General features: G+C 37.3%; 1 protein-coding gene across 1 annotated transcript; it reads left to right on the forward strand.

The window, feature by feature from the left end:
• Window positions 1-250: 250 nt before the first annotated feature.
• Window positions 251-8,370, forward strand: LOC110739358 (serine/threonine-protein kinase PBL27-like). The gene is made up of 5 exons (XM_021919819.1): window positions 251-778; window positions 1,881-2,080; window positions 2,437-2,626; window positions 5,915-6,306; window positions 7,027-8,370. Exons 1-5 carry the CDS (start codon window positions 646-648, stop codon window positions 7,639-7,641), a joined length of 1,530 nt encoding a protein of 509 aa, XP_021775511.1. The 5' UTR covers window positions 251-645; the 3' UTR covers window positions 7,642-8,370.
• The last annotated feature ends 3,751 nt before the right edge of the window (window positions 8,371-12,121 follow it).

Genomic DNA, 12,121 nt, shown 5'->3' on the forward strand with positions numbered 1-12,121 from the left:
AGATAATTTTAAAAAACTTTGTTTACCACTTAAAATTTTATAAAATTGAAGTTTACTAAAGAGAATTTCCCTAATAAGAATAATAATAATAAATATTAATTAAAATTAAAATTAGATTATTGAAATAATTATTATTATTAATTATTATTTGAAAATAGAGCACAGCATTGTATAGCAAATTTCTTTTGAGCATAACATATTAGATTTGATTTGAGCAGAGAACACAAGGGGTCAGCATAGCATAGCAGAGCAGATCTAAAGAACGGGCCAGAATTATTCACCTTGCAATCGTTGTAAAAATAAAACAAAAGAGTAAATAATTGATTTTCCCCCAACCTTTCTTTCGTTGCCCTTCTCTCTCCTCTTTGTTGCCATCAGTTTTCTTCGATTTGTTGATCTGCTTCACAGACATATACTTACCTGCTCTGATCTTTCCTTTCTTCCACCTTTTTACTACTTATTACTGGATTGCCGACAAACAGAGATTGTTATAGATAATCTTTGTTAGCACTCATTTTGTTCAAATGCTATCATTTTTCACTGAATAGCCTAAGAAGATGAAGATTGATTTTTGAAGGTGAAAAAGATTGATTTTTGTGAGTTTTGTGAAATTGGGGTGGCTTGGATTTGCTTGGTTTTTCTGATATGGGTGGGTGTTTTCCTTGCTGGGGATCATCCAACCAAGCTGGGAAGACTGACAAAGAAGCCGCTAACAAAGACGGTGTGAAAGAAAATACTTCAATTATTCAGTCTAATCAACTGGGAAAAGTTAATTCAGGTTGAAATTTATCCAAATGCTTGTTTATTTTGAAAAAAATTAGAAATAAAAATAATCTTCAATTTAGTTTTCTGAAATTTTGTATTTCTTGGAAATTTGGTAGTTTAATTGGTTGGTGAAGGTCATTTGGGCGTGTTTTGAATTTTCTTGTGTTTAATTTCACTGTTGAGTATCCCATTGCTTTGATCTGTTCTCCTTTGTTGCTGTTGTTTCTTAATTTCGTGTAGCTTCTATAATTTGAGCGTCCTTTGAAGTTGATTTGGAGATTGGATGGCGTTTTTAGTGTTTGAGTACACGAAGGGTAATGATGTAGATGGGATTGGATCCTCGGTTTTGGATACCACCCCTGGAATTTTAACCTACTAAGATACTTAGCATCTACAAAAATTGGATAGTGTTGAGTCTGCCATTTCCTGGTTTTCGGTCGGTTGCTAAAGTAGGTTGAAGATCTATATTACTTGTCTATGATATAACAAGGTGCTTTAATTTGTTATTATGCCTATCGAATTTCCAGAATTTAAAGTTTATTATTGGTAAAGGGGACCAAGGAAGCTCATTTGATGTTAATTGTGTTATTTGTGAGATACATACATATACTAGTAGTTTATGGGGTGAAAACAATCATTAATTGAGAAGAAGATAAGTTTGGATTGTATATTGTATGAAGGACAAATGCTGGTTTTCCAACGATATTAGGGCGAGTTTTCTTTATTCCAGATGATTCTCACTTGTGTATCTATATTCTAAAGGTGTTATTTTCGCAAGGACTTTGGGAAGAGTTGTACATTACATGTTCAATATTTTTTTTTGGCTATTTGGTTATGAAATTCCAGACAATAGCTATTTAGTTCTAATCTGTAAATTGTGTCTGAGGTTATTCGGAAACCTTTAATTTAGAGGATAGATTGTCTGCTAGGTATAGTTAAGTTCAAACATTGTGCCTCAAAGAAGAAGATTAGGGTGACAGTATGATACTTAGTTTATATCTTTGGATATTGATTTGGTAGTTCTGGGTTTTAATTGTTGTATTAAATTCTAAAGATACACAGGTTTTCTTCTTTGATTATGGCCCCTATAATGTTTATTCTTATCTGATGTGTAGATAAATCGAAGAATCGCAATGGTTCTGATCCAAAGAAGGAGCCAGCAGTTTCAAAGGATGGATCAACTGCTCATATTGCTGCACAAACATTTACATTCCGGGAGCTTGCAGCTGCCACGAAGAATTTCAGACCAGAAAGTTTGTTGGGCGAAGGAGGGTTTGGACGTGTTTATAAAGGTCGCTTGGAAAGCACTGGACAGGTATATCAGATCTAATGTTGGGACTTTTTGAAACATAGATTTTATCTTTTATCCCTTATTATCTTGAAAGCATTACTAAACATATGCACCTAGTTTACACCTTCCTTTATACAAGTGGAAACTCGCTATCTTTGGAATAGGGAAGTGTTCTATATCCCCTAAACTAGAACTATTGGCCTTATAATCCTGTGTCATCCTTGAGAAAGGAGACATTGATATCATCAGATGTGGGCTTTTTTGAGCTTGAAACAGCAGGAATCACAAATTGCTACTTTGTTGCATCGTCAACAACTTTGCTAGTTGCTTATATTTTTAGCATTGGATGAGTTTCTAATCTGGTAGTTATCTTTGTGCAGGTAGTTGCAGTGAAACAGCTTGATCGAAATGGACTTCAAGGCAACAGAGAATTTTTGGTTGAGGTTCTTATGCTCAGTCTCTTGCACCATCCAAACCTGGTCAATTTGATTGGATATTGTGCTGACGGGGATCAACGGCTTCTTGTATATGAATATATGCCGTTGGGTTCATTGGAGGATCATTTACATGGTAAGTGGTGACTACCTTTTGCTTATCACTCAAATTTTTGTTCGGTGATTAGCAATTGCTAAAAGCCTACAACCTCATGATTTAATGAAAGATTTGGATTAACGATCCAACTTTTATGAGTTTGAGGCGTTTGGCATGGATGTTCCATGATCTTATCTCTTGAAGGATGGTTTATTTGTGTATTTAAGACCTTGGAACCTCTTTTTAGACTACCGTTTTGTTGAAAGTGAGTTTGTCTGGCTCTGCTTGAATTATTCAGTATATAATATTTTATTGTCCCAGCATGTTGATTTGCACTTCCTGTACATTATTGACTTGACCTGTTTGATACCACGTTTTGTAGCATGAAAATGGCTGGAAGCTCATTTCTGCTGTTTAGACTCTTAGACTGCTCATAGATAAGGCAAGAAATTGATTATACACATCTTATGCTGTGCACTACTGCACTTTTTGTCAAATTGAGCAACTTGAAGTTGTATTTACTGTTTCCTTTTATTTGATTTTATATTAATAATAATATTATTATAAATTTTTTTTGAGGGAATTATATTTTGACTTTTACCACAAAAAAAAAAATTCAAAAAATTGTTTTTTGCCACCAAAGTATTTATTTTTTTTATAATTTAATTCAAAAAAATTCAAAAAATTTCCTATAATTTAATTCATTTTTTTATTTATTACAAAGTATTTATTTTTCTTTTGTCAGTGTAAGTTGAAAGTTTTTGAATATTTGTTGGGTGAATTTTCTAGGTACCTTGATACTCCATTGTTGTGTTGGAGTTGGTAGTCTTGAAATTTCTCGTCAAATAGCCAAATTTGGCCTCCCTAGCTTGGCCCTAGTCATTCTGAGATATTGTATATTACTGCTATTTGGCCCTCAGCTTGGTGCTTTTCAGCTTACGTTGTTATATATGTGATGTTGTATATCAAGTAAACTGATTTTTATTGATTTCTCTTGCATAAATACCAAAGTCAACATTGCATTAGCACCAATGTCAATTTTTGAAGTACATATAAAGTTGCACAGAAGTCTTGGTTTGCTTCCCCTACCCTTCCTCTCTTTCAAGTTGTGACATCTTAACTGATAATTAGTTATACCTTCCTGGGCATTTGTTAGCATGGTTCTGGTTGATATGACTACTCCATTCATATGTTATCCCTGAGGTTTATCCTTTGCAGACTTTAAATTGTCTTTTGGGCAAACACTTAGCATTATTTCTGGCTTGGGATGACGAAAAATTCTATCATTGATGTCATTATGCTTTAGATTTGATGCAATTTTAGTTTGGTGACATGCCGACATCTATATTAGTTAAACCCTGTAGTGACATGAAGTATTTTGATACTTGCTTTGGGACTTTTTTCAAGTTTAGACCAAACCCAAGTGTGTTACTTAATCTGCTATGATGACCTCGTGGGAAACTTTTTATTTGTTGAGTTTCGCTATGAAAAGTGACTTCAAGTGCCCAATTTATCCAATTTCATATAAGTTGCAGTATCCTCTTGGGAACTGGTTTAGAGTGTAATGGGCTACAAGAGTTGATTAAATGAATGTTAAAAGTCTGAGTATTTAAACTTTGTTCACTTATGCTTCTTCAGTTATCATTTGCTATTAAGAACTCTTTTGTTCTATTCTGAAAGAAAGAAAGTTGTTTTTTTTTTTTTTTTTTTTTTTTTTTTTTTTTTTTTTTTAAAGTGTGGTTTGTGAGCTCTGGAGATTTTATTTAATATGGCTTTTTCTGAAGTTGCTCGAAGTGTTAATCCTTTGGACAAAGTTACTAGAGATCCATTTATAGCATTTAGAAATGAGAAATACGAGTGGTTAGTCTGGAAGATTAATCAGAAAAGGTTAATTTTTGTCCATGTAAGCAGATTTCAGTTGGTATCCGCCCCTCTTTTTCCCAGGAAAGTTTAACCATAGCTTTGCACATTTGATGCCCACCCTATCCACCCTCATGGACAAAATCCTTGTTAAGTAGGTAGCAAAATAATATTATGCTATTCTAAGGCCATGAATGTGTAGTGATCTTACTCTAGTTAACATTAAAAATTGCACACTTCCTGTCCCATCAGTGGGAGTGAAGGGAAAAACTTTGAAGAACCTTGAATCATTTGTTGTTTCTCCTATGCTTCTTAGAAATTTCCTTGGCTGTTTGTTTCTGTTATGGAATATGGATACAATACTACTTACCTCCATCTTTTTTAGTTGACACATATTCCTTTTTAGGAAGTTTATTTCTTGCTGACACGTTTCTTTTTTGGGTAAGTTTTATTCCTTGTTTTTTAGTGTACCCCACTTGCTTTATCATTCTCTCCTCTCCTTAATATGTGTGCCTAAATTGACCATGTGAACTAAATAGAAACGGAGGAAGTATTTATTTATTTAAATGAGTTTCTGATCTTAGCTGTTTCTTTCTTTTGGGCTTGACATGAATGTTAAAGTTTTGTTACTGTGGCGAGTGACAGATCCAATCTAAAGATTAAAGAGTACGAAGGTCTTAGTCCTTTTTGTCCAGCAGTGTTGTTTTGTATCCTGGATCTGTTCTGATATCCATATCTATTTGTGAGCTCCGGTTTCCTCTTATTTTTGGACTTCTTAGACCTTATTCAAATTTTATTGTCAAGTCTTTTTCGAAGAACATAGTTTCTTTTTCTTGGAAAAAAAAATCTCTCATTCTAAGTATTGAATGCAAATTCACATAATCATTTATCTGGCTATGAAAGATATTGTTATCAGTGGCACTGATAATTTAAAGTCAACTATTACACTTTCAGCGAGATGATGGGAGTAAACCGGTTTGTTGGTTGTACTGCCTGTACATGTTAGGTTAACAGAGAAGTATTGTGGTGAACATTATTGCTTAGTGCTGTATAATACCCTTATTTCCTTCTGATCATAACACATAATGGCACACTTTTTAAGAAGGAGAGAGAAGTCTTCACTCACTTTGTATTATCTGTCTATGTGACCTACCCTTTTCTACCCCACTTCCAATCCATATGTAAGGGCCTTTTTGGTATTATAATTAGTAAGCCTTACCAAACATACAAGTGTTGTAATTTTAGGAAATGGATAAAGTATATAATCCTTTATTTATTTGGGGATAAGGGTCATTGTGTTGTGGTACTGATGGATATTATGAGAGATCCCATTCCAGTTCATTTATGTTCTGATGTATCTTTATAAATTCATGTAAAAAAAAAAAAAAAAAATCTTTAAACTGTTTAATTTGAGTATTCACTTTTACATAGTCTTTAAAATGCTGTTCATTAAACCACTCTTAACAGACATCCCACCTGGCAAAGAGCCTCTTGATTGGAATATACGAATGAAGATTGCAGCTGGTGCTGCCAAGGGCTTGGAGTATTTGCATGACAAAGCAAATCCCCCGGTTATATACCGAGATTTAAAATCGTCCAACATTCTTCTGGATGAGGGATATCATCCCAAGTTATCCGATTTTGGACTGGCAAAGTTGGGCCCTGTCGGAGACAAGACTCATGTCTCCACTCGGGTTATGGGAACTTATGGTTACTGTGCTCCTGAATACGCTATGACTGGGCAACTCACTTTGAAGTCTGACGTCTACAGTTTTGGGGTTGTTTTTCTTGAACTCATCACTGGACGAAAGGCCATTGATAACACTCGGGCACCTGGAGAGCATAATCTTGTTGCTTGGGTAAGTTTTACTTGAATAACATTCATCTTTTAATGTTAAATTGTCTCATTATATGTACACAAAAATGCATTTGGTATTGGGAAAGCAAGTCTTTTATTCATACTAGCAACCATCCGTTGAGCGGGTATCAGTCTGATGACCTAGATTCCTGGTGAACTTCCCTAGGAAGCTTATATGTAGCTGAAATTGGTTGCCATGCATTTAAAGATGCTATTCACTGTAGTCTATACACCATCAAAGTGTTGGCCTAGTGGTAAGGAAAGAGCCTTCCAACCTTGAGGTTGGGGGTTCAATCTCTAGTATGGAGCACTTTGAGGGTAGGATTCCCTAACCCAGCTGACCTGTGAGAGGTTCTAAACTGGGAGGAGAATTCTTACCTCCCAAAAAAACAAAAAAAAAAAAAAAAAAACTAGGATCTTTATATATTGCCTTTTTTTTTTTTTTTTTTATTATTTATATATTGTTTATTTATTTGATTGTTTTTGGCTTTTGAGGTGGGGGTTCGGGGGGGGGGGGGTGTTTGGGATTTTGATCATGTACAGTAGGGCTTTGATCATGTAGAGTAGGGGGATTGATTAGGGCTTTGCATCTAACAATGAATTCATAAAATTTTGTATGATACATATAATTGGTGTAGCTCATAACTTAATGATAACAATGAAACGTTAAGAACCATGATCTAACATGAATAAATTTTTATACCTATACACACTCTTGCAGGCACGTCCTCTTTTCAAAGATCGTAGGAAGTTTCCCAAAATGGCGGACCCTCTGCTGCAGGGACGTTATCCAATGCGAGGTCTTTACCAAGCTCTTGCTGTTGCAGCAATGTGTCTACAAGAACAAGCTGCCACTAGGCCTCTTATTGGGGATGTTGTGACTGCTCTTACATATTTGGCATCACAAACCTATGATCCAAATGCACCTAACAACCAGAGCGGTAGAGTGGGACCCTCTACACCTAGGAGTCGAGATGATCGGAGAAGCTATGGTGATAGTTTAGATAGTCCAGATAGGCGTGCTGCTCGTTTGAGTTCTCCTTCTACTGTAAGGAATTCTCCAGACTTTAGAAAGAGGGACCATGGTCGAGAACTGAGCACTGGTGCAGAGTTAGGCAGGAGTGAGGTGGGAGGTGGGTCAGGAAGGAGATGGGGCTTAGATGACATGGAAAGACAAGAATCACAGAGAGGAAGTCCTGCTAGTTCTGGAAGAACACCAAGGAACCGAGATATAGATAGAGAACGTGCCGTTGCAGAGGCCAAAGTATGGGGTGAAAATTATAGAGAGAAAAAAAAGGCAAATGCAATGGGAAGTTTTGACAGCTCAAATGAGTAGCTGAACCCGAATTCCACTTTCAGAATTTGCAAGAGGTAGGAAAAAAAAAAATCATCCATCTTGGTGAGAGATTAAGGAATGCTTCTGCGGATGTCTCAGCTTTTACTGTCTTGGTTTCCAATTTTCCGCCTGCAGTAAGGGTCTGTTCTTGTATCCCACCTTCAACTGTTGGTTTTTCAGTGAGGATGGAGCAAAATGTGTATGTTTTTGTGGTTGAGAAGATGGTGATGCAGTTGAATGATCCTGTAACAGAGGGTTTAGTGTCTGTCAGTGATTGTGAGCATTGACAGGTTCATTATACCTTCAATGTTTTTAATGTATTTAGGGTTTAGGAAGTACAGTGTAGAGGAGCCACTTTGGGAAAGTGTTAAAACCTGTATCCCTGTTATAATGTTGGTGCATATTGCCTGTTGGGGAGACTTGGAAGGTCTGGTTTTTCGGGTGTCTCATTGCTCTGTCATTACATCCTTGTATTAAGTACAGTCTTTTTCTTTTTTTTTTCCCCTCTTATCCCTTCAAATTATTGAGTCAGTCATGTTTCCGGCGTAGAGGAGTTTGGTGGTATCACTATCGTTCCATGACAACCACCCTTATATCAGCTATATGTCTGTACTCTTATGCATATATTTTTTGTTATTGGTTTAATGGTTTGCATTTCATTGTCTGAGTCCTATTTGGTTCTAGTGTTTTTTGAAGAATCTAGTCTATCTTATTCCTCAGCTTATTATTTTTTTTGTGAGAGAGTTTCTGGCAGTTTGATTTCATTTATCAATTCTGTAAGCTATAGTGTTAATAATGGTAATACACTGTTTCATGAGCCTAGCTTAGCTAGCTTGCTTATTAACAGATTGAGAACGTTACTTTAGAATTACTTTTTTTGCTGCATGAACAAGAAAAATGTGTTATCATGATGACCCTGTCCTTTTGGACTTATTCTGACTAAAATGTAATCAGATGAACTATAAAATTGAATAAACCTAAACTTAAATGATTTTTTTTTTTTTTTTTAATTTTTTATTTTTTTTGAAAGAAACTGAATTGGACTTGACTGAAAATAAGTCCAAAATAATAACTCAAACAAATCTAACATGGTTTCTATTTGCAATTTTTCATTATGCAGCATAAATTTTGGGACTTAATTAATATTCCGCCTGTTTTTATTTAAGCGCAACAATTTTACTTGGACAATTTGTGCATCACTCTTGCAAGTGTGACTGAATTTTATTTTTCCCTTCAAAACTTAAGCCTAAATTTCATATAACAACTAACCCCATCCTCTTTGTTACTACTCAACCTAAAAACACAATTTTTAAAATTTCGTCAATTGAAGAAGGGGAAAGTAATTGGTCAAACTTTTTGAATTGTGGTTTTTTTTTTTTTGAAATTTTTTTTTAACCGAGTAGTTGTTGACAAAATAACCTATTAGGTGACTAGTTCCTGACAATTTTTCCTATATTATTAGTAAAAGTTGTGCATTGACAAGTATTTATTGGTAAAAGTGGGACATTATATAAAAAATTAAAAACAGAGGGTGCAAGTGTTAGGTAGAATGACGTAAAAACAAATTTAAGCTATCTATGTAAAACAGAGGATGCTCAACCTGAAACTAATACATGTCGCTCTTACGATGAAAACATTCCCGCCTAATTACGCAATACTATTTATGGTAATTCTAAAGTTCATTGCAGTTTATTAGTTAATACGTGTTTCGGGGGTTTTTTGGATTTCCTTTGGGATACCGGTCGCGCTCCTTCGGACAGATGAGCTTGAAATCTGCAAAAGAACGAATATCCCATTGTCAGAATATTCGCCTTCGACGGTCAAGTTTGTAATCGAAAATCGGAAAAGCTAGAGAGAGAAAGTAGAGAGAAGTTGGAGCTTGAGTGTGCTCTTAAATGTTATGTCGCAATCCCCCCTTCCCATCATAAATGATTGGGGTACTTATAGGGGTGGGGAATTGTGCCCCTTAGAGTTGCTACCCTAATATTCTGCACTTTGATTGGCGGTGCAATCAGGAGAGGACACGTGTCCTAAGGGGTGCTGTTTTGCGGCTTTCTCGGGATTAGGGCCTCCTGATGTAAGGAGACCCTTTATTCTCTTTTTCAGGTGCTCATGTAATAGTTTTACATGTATCATCTTCCTATAGGGACTCGTGTTGCTTTTTAATTTAAGCCACGTGTCTTTATGGGATTGGACCACGTATTTGGGGTATTTTTACCCTAAACATTTGCACCTCAGAGGGGGTGACTCGTACGTTACGAGCCGCCTCCTCTAAATCTCACTTATCTTGAGGACTTAGGTTTTGTGAGCAACTCAAAATTCTAGCAAATGTCGGACATATTCATCCTTTTATTCGGAAGTTTTTGGACTAAAGCCTTGTACGGTTCTCCTGATTTCCCTAAGGAATCTTGTCTAGTAGTCAGGTGGACGGTTTAGGCCGAATGACTTTTGGGAAACGATTAATTTCTTTCCGGATTTTTCGGAAAAATGTTTCAAGTTCTAAGAGGAACGTTAAGTTTGACGTGTCTTTATGACGCCCGTCTGAATTCCCGTCTTTAATGACGGAACGGTTTTCAACCGTTTGACTTCTGGGTTAAACTTTTTAAAGAGTTTAACTGTTGGACTTCTTTAGGAGGGAAAAGGAATTTTACCATCTTGCCCCTATTAAATTTCGCCTATAAATAGCGGGGGTTTGACCTCATTTTGTTACTTTAGTTTATTTCACTTTCTAGAGAGAAGTCAGAGCTTCTAGTGAGAGAAAGTTGAGTTTTCTTTGAATCTTTGAGATTTTTACCGTGCATTTGGAGTTTCCAGGTCAAAAGGTTGAGTTCTCAAGTCAATCTTCAACAAGATCTTCAAAGTCTTCAAGTTTTCTACTCGGACAGAGGTAACCGAATACTTTCTTTTCTCTTTCCTTTTATCCTTTTCTTTTTATACTGTTTTATTTCCAAACACACTGGTTTAACACTCGACCTCGTCCGTTTCTCCTCGGGAGGCCGTCTGTTCTCCTGGGACTAAGGAATCTAGAGTGGAAGAGGACGAGTTCTCGTCTTTATGGAGTGGGTCCATTTCTAGTGCGTACCACCTAACTCCCATCTATTCTTCAATGTCCCTGTTGTCGAACCTGGCACGTACGAGGCAGACGTATTACTATTATGCTGTAAGAAATCTGGACGGCAGCAAAATCCAACCTTTGGCCTCCTATGATCCGAATAATACAAATGTGGAGACCACTTACACAGATACAAACACAAACATTTCTACAACTGTTGGTGGCAGTGCATGCTCGGTGATTGGGAAGACTACTTCATTTGAGGAGCGCCAAAATCAGCGAGGCACTTCTACATCCGGACGGATCCCGACCGTAAATATGCTCAACACTTTTTCTTCTGGTTTAGTGTCCGGGCCAAACCCCAATCACCCCTAACACAACATATCAGCTAGGACATAAGATCCTCCGAGAAACATTCTTTTGGGGGCCTCGTTCCTTATCTCAATGGATGCTGTTCAATTTGTGTAAAATCGGCCATAGTCTCGTGTGGCGTTCGAACAGATTTTACCACCAAGCCCTCCACAACATTCTAGGTCGGCAAGACCTCAAACTGGCATTCACATTGCTGATCCGACCAATCGCCCCGTAACGTTCCATCTAGAAGTTGTGATCTGGGCAAACTAAAGACAAGGGCAAGGCCCCCTTAGTGCTTGAGAGTGTGGTGGTGGTCGAGCCATGGCAGAGCTCGGTTGGAGGGAGCTTGGCCAAGGTTGCTAAGCTATACAAAGTTTTGTCCGCTGACTTTGGTTCGATGAGGGCACCCGAACCACAACCGGTCGAGCAGGGAGATGAAAAGCCTCACGCCCCGGTTACGGAGGAGGACATTGACTTTGACAGCTTATACGATTGCGAGATAGGGAGGACAGCCCTAGGCTTCCTCAATGAGAAATTTGAGGAGTTCCTCATGCTGGGGGAAGAGTTTAGGATCTGGTCGCCAAGAACTTCCAATTTTATGGTGGCTTCGGATGACCCGACCGTTACGCGGCGAGGCTTCAATGTATATAGAGCCGCCTTTGAGGTCGACCTTCTTTTTCCTCTTCATCCATTCGTCCAGGAGTTGTTGGACGAATATCAAATTACTTTGTTCTAGATGAGGCCGAACAACTTGGCAAATATTTTATGGTATTTGGTGACATGCCTTAGGATGGGCTTCACCCCTAATTTCTCAGTCTTCTACGCTATGTACAACATGGTGAAATTGAAAGCAGAAGTGGATGGGTGATGGTGGTTTGTCTTGAACACCCGTCCTAAGTACATGGTCATCCTGCACAAGCCTTCGAAATGGCGGGACTGGAAGTAAAGGTTCTACCTCGTTCGATGCAAAGATCAAAACTTTAACACGAAGATGAACAATTTTAACTATTCTTCTATTCAGCTTGGACGAGGGGATCATAGACCATACCGCCCCTAGTACATCCGCACCATGCA

Source organism: Chenopodium quinoa, unplaced genomic scaffold, assembly GCF_001683475.1.
Source record: "Chenopodium quinoa cultivar QQ74 unplaced genomic scaffold, ASM168347v1, whole genome shotgun sequence".
Taxonomy (NCBI): Eukaryota; Viridiplantae; Streptophyta; class Magnoliopsida; order Caryophyllales; family Amaranthaceae; genus Chenopodium; species Chenopodium quinoa.

Bases quoted from the DNA above. Each gene is read 5' to 3' on its own strand.
- LOC110739358 (XM_021919819.1), top strand. From the start codon at position 646: ATGGGTGGGTGTTTTCCTTGCTGGGGATCATCCAACCAAGCTGGGAAG. The intron at 779-1,880 runs GTTGAAATTTAT...TCTGATGTGTAG, and splicing joins ACTGGGAAAAGTTAATTCAG to ATAAATCGAAGAATCGCAAT. The intron at 6,307-7,026 runs GTAAGTTTTACT...ACACTCTTGCAG, and splicing joins AGCATAATCTTGTTGCTTGG to GCACGTCCTCTTTTCAAAGA.